Source organism: Mauremys reevesii, linkage group 4, assembly GCF_016161935.1.
Source record: "Mauremys reevesii isolate NIE-2019 linkage group 4, ASM1616193v1, whole genome shotgun sequence".
NCBI classification, from domain to species: Eukaryota; Metazoa; Chordata; order Testudines; family Geoemydidae; genus Mauremys; species Mauremys reevesii.
Window position 1 is genome coordinate 150,181,680 of NC_052626.1, and position 13,799 is coordinate 150,195,478.

Below are 13,799 nucleotides of genomic sequence, written 5' to 3' on the forward strand. Positions count from 1 at the left end.
AGCCTCCCCTAACCGGCTCTCCATACTATTTCGGAAACCCGATGTGGCCAAAAAGTTTGCCCACCCCCAGCATGTCGAGTAGTATAAAACTGGCCAATATAGATCACTCAGTGGGATAATCTAGAACCCTAGTCCAGTCAATATGGAGTATCCAGCTGGTTACAGTTAGCCAACAGATTGTGCAGTAAGATAATCTAGCACCCGTGGGCAGCTACTACAGGTTACCCAGTCAGATAGGATTGGGTAACCTAGAACAGCCCATGGCCGGACCCTTGCTTGTTCAACGTGCACCATTAAACCTCGGAGGCTGAGTACCTAGAATGGCTCTGTTGACCCACCTAGAACATCAACTTGGGCAATTGAGGGGGGAAGGGTTTGGAGACCTGGAACTTGCCGTAGCGTATCAGCAAATCCTCTGGACAGACTCTCTAGTTGAGTGACCTAGAACATCCTGTTGAGTGACCTTGCAGCTAGTTACCCAAAGACTCCTCTCATTGGCGCCTCGGTAACCAGCTGGTTTGGCCGCTTCCTTTGTTTGGTGCTGGTGTCTCGTGTCCACTCACCCCACCCTGACCCCTCTTCCTCGCCACCCCCTAGAACCTCCAGAACCAGCCCCCAGGCTCTCAGCTTTTTTTGAAGAGCGATAGGAAGCTGGTGCCATTGGGGGCGCTGTTCCCACGCCGAAAGAAAGGGGAGGTCTTGGCCTGCGCCGGGGTCCTGGAGGGAGCCAGGGGGGATGTGGGGATCCCTTCTTGCTGCCGCTGGAGCTTCAGCTGCTGCTTGATAATGAACTCCATGTCGTCCTGGGGGGAGAAACGGGGGCACTGAGGTGAACATAGCCACAGGCTGGGGAGGGGACCCAGGAGTCCGAGTCACAGTCCCGGAGACCGTAGCAGCTGGGAATGGGACTCAGGGTCACCGTGCTGGGGGCTCTACCCACTGGGGTGGGACCCAGGAGTCCGGGTCACCGTGCTGGGGGCTTTACCCGCCGGGGACGGGACCCAGGAGTCCGGGTCACCGTGCTGGGGGCTCTACCCGCCGGGGACGGGACCCAGGAGTCCGGGTCACCGTGCTGGGGTCTCTACCCGCCGGGGACGGGACCCAGGAGTCCGGGTCACCGTGCTGGGGGCTCTACCCGCCGGGGATGGGACCCAGGAGTCGTGGTGATTCTAGCCACTGAGGTAGGAACCCAGGAGTCCATGCTACTATTTAGGGCCTCTACCAGCTAAGAAAGGGACTCAGGAGTCCTGGGGGGGGGGGGGACCTTCCCACCCCCAAGTCGTTACCCACCTGCCAGCCCTCCAACTCCTGGGACAGCGCCATCTTCTGGCGGATGGCGGCCAGCAGCTGTTGGCTCATGGAGTCCCGCTCCAGAGAGACCTGGGCCAGCTCCAGCTCCATCTGGCCCTTCCTGCGGTGGGGGGGGGGCACAGGGGTCAGACCCAGCCCCCAGCCCTGCTCCCCTCCCCCCCCCAACAGCCACCCCCTCTAGCCTCATCTCCCCTGCCCCCCCGATCAGCCCCCCTCCAGCCCAGCCTGCCCCGTTCCCCTCTCCTCCAGCCCCTTCCTGCCCCATCTCCCCTCCCCAATCAGCCCCATCTCCTCCGCTCCCCTGCCCCCGATCAGCCGCCCCCTCCCCCGATCACCCACCCCCTCCAGCCCAGCCTGCCCTGCTCCCCTCCCTGCTCCAGACCCCTCGTTCCCTGTCTCCCCTGCTCCCCTCCCCGATCAGCCCCCTCCCACCCCATCTCCCCACTCCCCTCCCCCACCATCTTTCCTGTTTTCCCCCTCACATACCCCTCGTCCCCCCCAGCCCTGTCCCCCTGGATACTGTCCGTTTGGGGGCAGTTCCCACTCATGAACACAAGAGGTCTCTCTTCCCCAATGGTGCATGGTGCAGGACGGGGGGAACGGGGCATGGGGGGTCTTTCCCCTCTGGGAGGCCCCGGCCCCGATCCGGCCCCGGGGGGGGGACTGGCTGGCTTGGGGGAGGGGTGGCAGGGGGGTCTCACTTGATAATGGCTTCGTCCCGATCGGCCACGGCCAGTTTGAGGGTCTCGTCCCGGTCGCTCTCCTGGAAGAGGCGTCTCTGGCTCGCCAGCTCCCCCCGCAGGCTGCCCAGCTGCACGTGCTGCAGGGTCAGCTGGGGGCAGAGAGAGGGGGTAGGGCAGGGAGAGCAGCCCCTGCTGGGGAGCCCCCCACGCCCCCACCCGGGCTCCCGCTTATGGCCTCCCACCCCCCCATACACTCACCTGGTCCTGGAGGTTTTGTATCTCCACCTCTTTCTGTCTCAGAAGGTCTTGATCCAGTCGGGTCAGAGCCAAGACCCGTTTAGCATATTCCCCCTCCTCTTCTGACCCCCGGGCTGGGGTCTTCGGCCCCCCAGGGGCAGCCTCAGAGATGGTCCTGGCCAGGGGCTAACCCAACACAAGAACAGCAGCTTTGGCACTGAGATGCAGCCACCTCTGGGGCGCGACGTGGGGGCTGTTTAGGCAGGGACCCCCCTCATCCAGTGCTCAGAGGGGCAATTTCTAGGTTCCCAAAGGAGCAGGTTCTAGGTTCCCCAATGATGGATGAATTCTGGACAATTTCTATGGCCCCAAAGAGGGAGGGCTCCACGTCCGTCATCCACTTTGGGGGTTCTAGGTACTTTGTGTATTGGTCAAGAGGGGTTCTAGGTTCCTCGACGATGACTGGGTTCTGGGTGACACAGACACCCCAAAGAGGAGGTTCTTGGTTTCCCAAATTGGGTTTGTTCTAGGTGTCTCAGCCTGGGGTGGGTTTCTGGGTAATGGCTAGGCTCACCAAGAGGGTGGGTTCTAGGTTTCCCAACAGAAGACTCGTTGGGAAACCTAGTTTAACAGAGGGGAACGTACCCCAGCCCATACAACGATGTTGGGGACCCCCCCAAGAGCCCTTCCGCTCACCTTAGCAGGCCCCCCGTTCTGCTCCGGGCTCCCCTCGCCGCTCTGCTCAATCTCCGACTGCAGGGAGGCGAGCGAGGCATCCGAGTCGTGGAGACGAATCTCATCCGCCATCTCCCTGACCCGGCGCTGGAGCCACCTGTTGGAGACTCGGAGCTCCTCTGCCTCAGCCCGGAGCTGCTGGGCCTGGGGAGGGAACAAAGGGTTAATACAGCCCCCCAGGGCCGCCGAGCCTCCCCGCCGCACGGCGCCCCCTGGCCGTACCTGCAGCTCCTTCTCGTGCACCTCCCGGCGCAGCTGCAGCAGGTTTTCATGCAGCGTCTCCACCAGCCCCTGCAAGGCCTCGGTCTCCTCCCGCAGCTGCCGGGTCTGACGCTCCAGCTCCTGCTTCCGCTCCTGCAGCATCAGGTTCTGGGAGCGAGAGATGGGTCAGAGCCGGTGCCCCCTGGAGGGGAAAGGCCCCGTTCCCCCCTGCCCCCGAGCCAGCCAATCCCCGCCCTGGGGCCGGACCGGAGCCAGCGCCCCCTGGAGGGGAGGGTGCGTATCTCACCTCGGCCAGCAGGCTCTGGGTCCGGGCCGCGTGCTCGGCGCTGCTCATCCCCAGGGTGCGATTCTCAACCCGCAAGGCCATCAGCTCGTCCTGCAGCCGCTGCTCCAGCTGGAAGGCCTGGGGGGGGGGGCAGACAGACGGACAGATGGACGGGGAGGGGGAGTGAGCCGGGGACGCAGCATCAGGGACCTGCCTGCACTGCGAGCTGGGAGGGATACGGGGGGCTCCCTGGGACCCGGCACTGGCCCTTTAAACCCGCCCACTCAGGAAATTCACCCCCTGCCCCCCCACGTCCCCCCCCCCGATCCTGAGCTGCTTAAGGGATTTCAGCCCAATAGGATCATGGGATATGGAGGGGATGTCCGGGCAGCCAGTACTACCCACTCCTCCCCTCCCCTCCCAAGGAACCCAGGAGTCCTGGCTCCCAGCCGCACCCTCTGCTCTAACCACTAGGCCCCCCTCCCCTCCCAAGGAACCCAGGTGTCCGGGCTGACCTGGCTCAGCTGCTCGGCCAGGCGCTGGTTCTGCTCCGACAGCTCCTGCGCCACCTGGGAGCTCTCCCGGCTGGTGTCCTGCTGCTCCAGCCGCTGGTGGCCCAGCTGGGCTCGCAGGGCCGCCAGGTCCCCCTCCAGCTCCGCCACCCGCGTCTCCCACTCGGCCACCCCCGACTCCAGCCGCCGGCGCAGCTCGTACTTCTCCTGCTCCAGCCTCTGGGGGGCGGGGGGGAGTGGGGTGAGACCAGCCCTGGGCACCCCCCCGGCCCCAGAGGGGAACCGCCCCATGCCCCGTTCCCTGCCCCCCGAGCCAGCCAGTGCCCCCCCAGGCCGGATCGGGGCCAGCACCCAAGAGAGGGGAACGGCCCCATGCCCCATTCCCTGCCCCCCGAGCCAGCCAGTGCCCCCAGGCCGGATCGGGGCCAGCGCCCAAGAGAGGGGAACTGCCCCATGCCCCATTCCCTGCCCCCCGAGCCAGCCAGTGCCCCCAGGCCGGATCGGGGCCAGCACTCAAGAGAGGGGAACCGCCCCATGCCCCATTCCCTGCCCCCCGAGCCAGCCAGTGCCCCCCCAGGCCGGATCGGGGCCAGTGCCCAAGAGAGGGGAACCGCCCCATACCCCGTTCCCTGCCCCCCGAGCCAGCCAGTGCCCCCAGGCCGGATCGGGGCCAGCACCCAAGAGAGGGGAACCGCCCCATGCCCCATTCCCTGCCCCCCGAGCCCGCCAGTGCCCCCCCAGGCCGGATTGGGGCCAGCGCCCAAGAGAGGGGAACCGCCCCATGCCCCATTCCCTGCCCCCCAAGCCAGCCAGTGCCCCCAGGCTGGATCGGGGCCAGCGCCCAAGAGAGGGAACCGCCCATGCCCGTTCCTGCCCCCGAGCCAGCCAGTCCCCCAGGCCAGATCGGGCCAGCGCCAAGAGAGGGGAACCGCCCCATGCCCCATTCCTGCCCCCAAGCCAGCCAGTGCCCCAGGCCGGATCGGGGCCAGCACCCAAGAGAGGAACCGCCCCATGCCCCGTTCCTGCCCCCAAGCCAGCCAGTCCCCCCAGGCTGGATGGGGGCCAGCGCCCAAGAGAGGGGAACCACCCCATACCCCATTCCCTGCCCCCCGAGCCAGCCAGTGCCCCCAGGCCGGATCGGGGCCAGCACCCAAGAGAGGGGAACCGCCCCATGCCCCGTTCCCTGCCCCCCAAGCCAGCCAGTCCCCCCAGGCTGGATCGGGGCCAGCGCCCAAGAGAGGGGAACTGCCCCATGCCCCGTTCCCTGCCCCCCGAGCCAGCCAGTCCCCCCAGGCCAGATCGGGGCCAGCGCCCAAGAGAGGGGAACCGCCCCATGCCCCATTCCCTGCCCCCCGAGCCAGCCAGTCCCCCCAGGCTGGATCGGGGCCAGCGCCCAAGAGAGGGGAACCACCCCATACCCCATTCCCTGCCCCCCGAGCCAGCCAGTCCCCCCAGGCTGGATTGGGGCCAGCACCCAAGAGAGGGGAACTGCCCCATACCCCATTCCCTGCCCCCCAAGCCAGCCAGTGCCCCCAGGCCGGATCGGGGCCAGCACCCAAGAGAGGGGAACCGCCCCATACCCCATTCCCTGCCCCCCCTGAACCAGCCAGTCCAAGCCCTGGGGGTGGCTGGCCAGGTCTGGGGTCACCCCGGGCTCCGGTGCCGGCTGCGCCCCTGGGTGGTGCTGCCGGCTGGACCAGTCAGACCTGGTGCCGGGGGGGCGTCGGCCCCAGCTGGGCAGGGAGGGGGGGTAATTATGGGGCAGAGGGAGAACGAGAGCAGGGGAGCGAAACAGAGCAAAGGAGGCGGGAGGGTGAGTCACGGGCGGGGCAGAAAGTCCCAGGGACCAGCCCCCCCCTCCGAGCCAGAGAGTGTGGTGATACCAGGTGGGGGTGGGGCTGGGAGCCAGGACGCCTGGGTTCTCTCCCCGGCTCTGGGAGGGGAGTGGGGGCTGGTGGGTTAGAGCAGGGGGGCTGGGAGCCAGGACTCCTGGGTTCTCTCCTGGCTCTGGGAGGAGTGGGGCTGGTGGGTTACAGCAGGGGGCGGGGAGCCAGGACTCCTGGGTTCTCCCGGCTCTGGGAGGGGAGTGGGGGCTGGTGGGGGGGTCTGGAAGCCCGGACTCCTGGGTTCTCCCGGCTCTGGGAGGGGGTGGGGGTACCGGCCCGGGGGGGCTCTCACCTCCAGGGCGGCCGCGTGGTCCCGGGCCAGCGCCTGGCTGCGCCCCCGCAGCTCCTCGTTCTGCTCCAGCAGCATCTTGCCCAGCTCGGCCGCCAGCAGCAGGTCCTGCTCCCTGCGCTGCAGCAGCAGCCCCGGGTCCTCGGGGGCGGGGTCCCCGGCGCCCCCCCGCCGCTCCGTGGGGAAGGGGTAGAACCCCTCCCCCAGCGCGGGGGGCGTCGGCGGGGGGGCTGCCATGGAGGGGGCCCGGACGCCTGGGTTCTCTGCACCCCGAGGGGGAGGGGGAGGAGGAGCCGGACGCCTGGGTTCTACCTGCCCAAAGAGGGAGGGGGCGGGTTTCTGCCCCCTAGGAACGGGGAGGGCGGGCAGGACTCCTGGGTTCTGTCCCCTCTGGATCGGAGCAGCAGGTGCCCAGGGCTCAGTTCCTGTTTATTTCCTGATTCCTTCGCCCGCCCCGAAGGGGCCGGCACAGGTGAGCGACACCTGCCACCCCCCCTCCGGCCCTGCCCCATTCCCTCAGTCCGCCCCTCCTCCGCCAGCCCTGCCCCATTCCCTCAGTCCGCCCCTCCTCCGCCAGCCCGGCCCCAGTCCCTCCTTCCACCCCCTCCGGCCCTGCCCCTTCCCTCAGTCCGCCCTCCTCCGCCAGCCCTGCCCCATTCCCTCAGTCCGCCCCTGCTCCGCCAGCCCAGCTCCCATCCCTCCTTCCTCCCCTCCTCTGCCAGCCCTGCTCCCATCCCTCCTTCCTCCTCCGGTCCTGTGCCCGTCCCTCCTTCCTCCCCTCCTCCGCCAGCCCAGCTCCCATCCCTCCTTCCTCCTCCGCCAGCCCAGCTCCCATCCCTCCTTCCTCCCCTCCTCCGCCAGCTCTGCCCCCTTCCCTCCTTCCTCCTCCGGTCCTGTGCCCGTCCCTTCTTCCTCCCCTCCGCCAGCCCAGCTTCCATCCCTCCTTCCTCCTCCGCCAGCCCAGCTCCCATCCCTCCTTCCTCCTCCTCCGCCAGCCCTGCCCCATTCCCTCAGTCCGCCCCTGCTCCGCCAGCCCTGCTCCCATCCCTCCTTCCTCCCCTCCTCCGGTCCTGTGCCCGTCCCTCCTTCCTCCCCTCCTCCGCCAGCCCAGCTCCCATCCCTCCTTCCTCCCCTCCGCCAGCCCAGCTCCCATCCCTCCTTCCTCCCCTCCTCTGCCAGCCCTGCTCCCATCCCTCCTTCCTCCTCCGGTCCTGTGCCCGTCCCTCCGTCCTCCCCTCCTCCGCCAGCCCAGCTCCCAACCCTCCGTCCTCCCCACCCCCACCCCAGCTCCCATCCCGCCTTCCTCCCCTCCCCCAGCCCTGCTCCCATCCCTCCTTCCTCCTCCGGTCCTGTGCCCGTCCCTCCTTCCTCCCCTCCTCCGCCAGCCCAGCTCCCATCCCTCCTTCCTCCCCTCCGCCAGCCCAGCTCCCATCCCTCCTTCCTCCCCTCCTCCGCCAGCCCTGCCCCATTCCCTCAGTCCGCCCCTGCTCCGCCAGCCCAGCTCCCATCCCTCCTTCCTCCTCCTCCGGTCCTGTGCCGTCCCTCCTTCCTCCCCTCCTCCGCCAGCCCAGCTCCCATCCCTCCTTCCTCCTCCGCCAGCCCAGCTCCCATCCTCCTTCCTCCCCTCCTCCGCCAGCCCTGCCCCATTCCCTCAGTCCGCCCCTGCTCCGCCAGCCCAGCACCCAGCCCACCTTCCTCCCCTCCACTGCCAGCCCGGCGCCCATCCCGCCGGCCTCCCCGCCGCCGCCAGCCCTGCACCCATCCCTCCTTCCTCCCTCCGCCCCTCCGCCCGCCCAGCTCCCTTCCCTCCTTCCTCCCCTCCTCCGCCAGCCCTGCTCCCATCCCTCCTTCCTCCCCTCCTCCGCCAGCCCTGCCCCATTCCCTCCTTCCTCCCCTCCGCCAGCCCTGCTCCCATTCCCTCCTTCCTCCCCTCCACCAGACCTAACCCCATCCCTCCTTCCTCCCCTCCACCAGCCCTGCTCCCTTCCCTCCTTCCTCCCCTCCACCAGCCCTGCTCCCATCCCTCCTTCCTCCCCTCCACCAGCCCTGCTCCCTTCCCTCCTTCCTCCCCTCCGGTCCTGTGCCCGTCCCTCCTTCCTCCTCCTCCGCCAGCCCAGCTCCCATCCCTCCTTCCTCCTCCGCCAGCCCAGCTCCCATCCCTCCTTCCTCCCCTCCTCCGCCAGCCCTGCCCCAGTCCCTCAGTCCGCCCCTGCTCTGCCAGCCCAGCTCCCATCCCTCCTTCCTCCCCTCCTCTGCCAGCCCTGCTCCCATCCCTCCTTCCTCCCCTCCTCCGCCAGCCCTGCCCCATCCCTCCTTCCTCCCCTCCTCCGCCAGCCCTGCTCCCATCCTTCCTTCCTCCCCTCCGCCAGCCCTGCTCCCATCCCTCCTTCCTCCCCTCCTCCGCCAGCCCTGCTCCCATCCCTCCTTCCTCCCCTCCACCAGCCCTGCTCCCATCCCTCCTTCCTCCCCTCCACCAGCCCTAACCCCATCCCTCCTTCCTCCCCTCCACCAGCCCTGCTCCCATCCCTCCTTCCTCCCCTCCGCCAGCCCTGCTCCCATCCCTCCTTCCTCCCCTCCGCCAGCCCTGCTCCCATCCCTCCTTCCTCCCCTCCACCAGCCCTGCTCCCATCCCTCCTTCCTCCCCTCCGCCAGCCCTGCTCCCATCCCTCCTTCTACCCGTCCTCCGGCCCTGCCCCGTGTGAGGATGGTGCCCGTGGGAGCCAGCTGAGGGTGAACTGCAAACAGCCCGGGGCAGACAAACCCCAACCGCTGGTGGATCTTCCAATACCGAGATTTCCCAGCCAGCCCCAAGCAGCCCCTGTGTCACCCCCTGGTTCCTCCGAGTCCAAGCAGCGCCGTTCCCTGGGAGTGTCCAGCGTCCGGCCCCCGGCCAGACACACGTCCGATGCCAGGACGGTTCCTGACCATCTTCTCTCCTCGTACACAAGAAAAGGTTCTTCCCACCCCACAGGACCAGCCACACGCCCAGGGCCCATGAGCCCTTCGATCCTTCCCCCAGCACCCGCTGCCGCCACGTCCTGCCGCCGAACTAGAATTTATTTACAAAGAAAAGAGCGCGAGAGAGGTGGGTCAAAGATCCCTGTGCAGAGAGACGTGGATTCAGTTCTCGAGGGTCAGGGACAAGCACAGAGGAGCTTGTAGTGGCCAAAAGTCCTTTGAGGAACAGGCCGGCGGTTCCGGTCCCATGTCGACGTCCAGGGTGGCCCCGCTCAGCGGCTGGGATCTCGCTCCCTGGCGCTCAAGCTTCCCCTCTTGGCACCCACAGCAGATGGGAAATGATTGTGATGAACTGGGAATGTTCTGAATGTTTGCTCTGAATACTGGGTGGGTGCCTCAGTGTCCCCTCGGCAGTTCTTAATATCTAGGTGGTGGATCAGGGGGTGCGATTGCTGCAGAGCAAGGGGCCAGTGCACCTAAATGCCTGACGCTCTGTCTCCTGGCAACTGATGGCCTGGGCCCCCCCTCTGCAAAGGTGCCGGCTGAAGGTGTGGGAGACAAAGGGGTCAGGTGACCTCCTGGCCCGGGAAAGGGGCTGAGCAGAGGAGGGGCTGGGGGGGTGTCAGTCTGGAGCTGGCTGGGGACGAGGAGTGAGGGCAGATGGGGGTGTCTGGCTCACTGCCCCCCAGAATGGACCCGGCCGAGGGGTCCCGTTCGCGGTACCTACAAGCTCTGTGTTAGCCCCTGTTCCTGTCATCGAATAAACCTCTGTGTTACTGGCTGGCTGAGAGTCACGTCTGACTGCGCAGTGGGGGGACAGGACCCCGTGGCCCCCCCAGGACCCCGCCTGGGCGGACTCGCTGGGGGAAGCGCACGGAGGGGCAGAGGAGGCTGAATGCTCCAAGGAGAGACCCAGGAGGTGAAGCCGTGGGAGCTTCTTGCCCTGCAGACAGGCTGCTCCGAGGGAGAGGAGGCTCCCCAGGGTCCTGCCTGGCTTGTGGGGAGCAGCTCCAGAGCAGCGCCCGGGGACTCCGTGACACACCCCTCCACCGGCCCTGCCCCATCCCTCCTTCCACTGCTCCTCCTCCACCAGACCTGCCCCATCCCTCCTTCCACCCCTCCACGGGCCCTGCTCCCATCCCTGAAACCCACAGCCCCAATCCCCGCAGAGACCTGCTCCCTGCCCCCACAAATCCCCAACCAACCCACAGGCCCCCAGAGCGCTCGGCCAGGCCCCCCAACACAGCCCCCAGCCCCCCACCTCCCCACCAGTCCCCGACCTGCCTCAGCCCCCTCCCCCGCCCCACGGGCCTGCCAGCTGCCAGCCCATCCCCCATCCATTAGTGGGTCCCCGGGCGCCCGCCGGCCGCGTCCGGGAAGCGGCTGCATTAGGGGAGCGATCGATGGGAGCCGGCGGGGGGGACCCCAAGCCGCCCGGCGCTGTCCTGGGGCCGAAGGGGACGGGACCTGAGCCCCGACCCGTCCCGATGGTGTCACCCGGCTCATGCCCTCCCCCGATACCCCTCCCCACCCAGGCACCTCCTCCTCCTCATACCTCCCCAGCACACCCCTCCCCGCCTGTATAGCCCTCCCACACCCCTGAGCCCTCCTCCTCATACCCCTCCCGATACCCTCCCCACCCATGCACCCTCCCTCCTCATACCCCTCCCCAGCACACCCCTCCCCGCCTGTATAGCCCTCCCACACCCTGAGCCCCTCCTCCTCATACCCCTCCCCGATACCCCTCCCCACCCAGGCACACCTCCTCCTCATACCCTCCTCCTCGTACCCCTCCTCACCAATGCACCCTCCCCACCTCACCCTCCCCCGATACCCCTCCCCACCCATACACCCTCCCCTCCTCATACTCCTCCCCTGATACCCTCCCCTCCTCTCATACTCCTCCCCGATACCCTTCCTCCTCGTACCCTCCCCAGCACACCCCTCCCCGCCTGTGTAGCCCTCCCACACCCCTGAACCCCTCCTCCTCCTCCTACCCCACCCCCACCGGTAAACCCCTCCCCCACCCACACACTCCCTGCCCCCGCAGCCACACTCACCTCCCCCCGGCCCCCCGGGCGTTGGGGGCGATGGGGTAACTAGCGCAGCTCCCACATCCTGTTGTTCTCCCGGTGTTGCCGAAAGCGGCTGTTGGGCAAACCCGAGACAGGCCCAGCCGCAAACCCGCAGAAACAGCTTCACGCTGCAACCCCGGCGCTGGGAGGGGAGTGGGGTCTAGTGGTTAGAGCAGGGGGGCTGGGAGCCAGGACTCCTGGGTTCTCTCCCCGGCTCTGGGAGGGGAGTGGGGGCTGGTGGTTAGAGCAGGGGGGGCTGGGAGACAGGACTCCAGGGTACTCTCCAGGCTCAGGCAGGGGAAGGGGGGGTAGTGGTGGGGGCGGGGGGGGCGTTGGTCTCTTCCCTTTCCCTTGTTCCCAGCAGCCTCGGGCTGGGGTATTTTTATCCCCAGGAATCGCTTTGGAGCCGCCGGTCCTGAGCTCCCAGCAGCCTCCAGCCTTGTGACTCGGGGAAACCTTCCTCCCAACACGCCGGGGATGGGGGCCCAGGGCTGGAGAAGGGGGATCAGGCTGGGGCAGAGGATGGGTTCATGGGACCCCTCGCCCGGCGCTGGGATGCGGCTGGCTCTGGGGTGAGGGGGCCGGGAGCCTGGGGCCTCGCCCGGGCTGGGATGCAGCTGGCTCTGGGGGCTGGGCACATGGGAACCCCTCACCTGGCGCTGGGATGCGGCTGGCTCTGGGGGCTGGGCACTGGGGACCCCTCGCCCGGCGCTGGGATGCGGCTGGCTCTGGGGGCTGGGCACACGGGGGACCCCTTGCCTGGCACTGGGATGTGGCTGGTTCTGGGGGCTGGGCACAGGAACCCCTCGCCCGGCGCTGGGATGCGGCTGGCTCTGGGGCTGGGCACACGGGAACCCCTCCCCCGGTGCTGGGATGCGGCTGGCTCTGGGGGCTGGGCACACGGGGCCTCGCCCGGCGCTGGGATGTGGCTGGCTCTGGGGTGAGGGGCTGGGCACATGGGGCCCCTCGCCCGGGGCTGGGATGTGGCTGGCTCTGGGGGCTGGGCACTGGGGCCTCGCCCGGCGCTGGGATGTGGCTGGCTCTGGGGTGAGGGGCTGGGCACACGGGCCTCGCCCGGCGCTGGGATGCGGCTGGCTCTGGGAGGGGACTGGGCACACGGGGCCCCTCGACCGGCGCTGGGATGCGGCTGGCTCTGGGGCTGGGCACGGGGCCTCGCCCGGGGCTGGGATGCGGCTGGCTCTGGGGGGGGGGGCTGGGCACACGGGGACCCCTCACCCGGCGCTGGGATGCGGCTGGCTCTGGGAGGGGGCTGGGCACACGGGGCCCCTCGCCCGGCGCTGGGATGCGGCTGGCTCTGGGGGGGGGGGCTGGGCACACGGGGCCCCTCGCCCGGTGCTGGGATGCGGCTGGCTGGGGGGGGGGTTGGGCACCCGGGGACCCCTCGCCCGGGGCTGGGATGCGGCTGGCTCTGGGGGAGGCTGGGCACAGGGGAACCCCTCACCTGGCGCTGGGATGCGGCTGGCTCTGGGAGGGGGCTGGGCACACGGGACCCCTCACCCGGCGCTGGGATGCGGCTGGCTCTGGGGGGGGGTGGGCACACGGGGACCCCTCACCCGGCACTGGGATGCGGCTGGCTCTGGGGGGGGCTGGGCACACGGGGCCCCTCGGCGCTGGACACAGTCTGGTGGTCTCCGGCCCCCGGGGCTGTGGGGAGGAGGAAGGAGCTGGATGGCAGAGAGGGGGGAGGGGTCCCTGCCTTTGATCTGCCCGGCCCGGGGTTAATTTCCTGGCAGAAGGGGCGGGATGGGGGGGGCAGAGAGAGCCAGGGGCTCCCCTCCCCCCTCCACTGGCTCTGCCGGCCTTAGGGTCGGGTCCCCGGGTAGGGCAGGGGTGGGGATGGATCCGGGGGCTGGGAGGGGAGTGGGGAGCTCAGGCTGTGGGAAGCTCTAGAGGGACTGGGGAGATTGGGGATGGGCAGGGGAGCTGGGGGCTGGCGGCAGATCTAGGGGCTGGGGATTTGGGGGAGCTGGGGCCTGGAGGCAGATCTAGGGGTTGGGGATTTGGGAGGCTGGAGGCAGATCTAGGGGTTGGGTTGTTTGGGGTGAGTTGGGGACCTGGAGGCAGATCTAGGGGCGGGGTATTTGGGGTCTGGGGACAGATCTATGGGGCAGGGGTATTTGAGGGGCTGGTGGCAGATCTGGGGTGGGGTATTTGAGGGGCTGGGGACAGATCTAGGGGTGGGGTATTTGGGGTGTGGGACAGATCTAGGGGTGGGGGTATTTGAGGGGCTGGGGACAGATCTAGGGGCAGGGGTATTTGAGGGGCTGGTGGCAGATCTGGGGTGGGGTATTTGAGGGGCTGGGGACAGATCTAGGGGTGGGGTATTTGGGGGTGGGGACAGATCTAGGGGTGGGGTATTTGAGGGGCTGGGGACAGATCTAGGGGCAGGGGTATTTGGGGGTGTGGGGACAGATCTAGGGGCAGGGGTATTTGAGGGGCTGGAGTGTGGGGGAGAAGGTCTGGTGCAGCAGAGGGGGCACCTGGCCCTTTTAAGGGCATGGTGTGTGGGTCCCCCCATGTGAACCTCGCCTGCCGGGTGCTGGTGGGGGGCAGCCGGGTGTGACGGGAGGAAATAGAGGGAGATTAGTGGGGAAGGAGGGAGGAT

The 13,799-nt window shown here is 68.4% G+C and overlaps 1 protein-coding gene across 1 annotated transcript; it reads right to left on the minus strand.

The window, feature by feature from the left end:
- Nucleotides 1-346: 346 nt before the first annotated feature.
- BICDL2 (BICD family like cargo adaptor 2) lies at nt 347-6,579 on the minus strand. Its single transcript, XM_039534273.1, has 9 exons — nt 6,144-6,579; nt 3,969-4,184; nt 3,475-3,591; nt 3,189-3,335; nt 2,928-3,110; nt 2,253-2,417; nt 2,013-2,143; nt 1,291-1,411; nt 347-803 (listed from the first exon to the last, which is right to left on the minus strand). The coding sequence occupies exons 1-9, from the start codon at nt 6,375-6,377 to the stop codon at nt 624-626; spliced, it is 1,494 nt and encodes a 497-aa protein (XP_039390207.1). The 5' UTR covers nt 6,378-6,579; the 3' UTR covers nt 347-623.
- Nucleotides 6,580-13,799: the final 7,220 nt, after the last annotated feature.

Bases quoted from the DNA above. Each gene is read 5' to 3' on its own strand.
- BICDL2 (XM_039534273.1), bottom strand. From the start codon at position 6,377: ATGGCAGCCCCCCCGCCGACGCCCCCCGCGCTGGGGGAGGGGTTCTAC. The intron at 3,111-3,188 runs GTACGGCCAGGG...TTCCCTCCCCAG, and splicing joins TGCACGAGAAGGAGCTGCAG to GCCCAGCAGCTCCGGGCTGA. The intron at 1,412-2,012 runs GTGAGACCCCCC...CCCCCACCGCAG, and splicing joins CGGGACGAAGCCATTATCAA to GAAGGGCCAGATGGAGCTGG.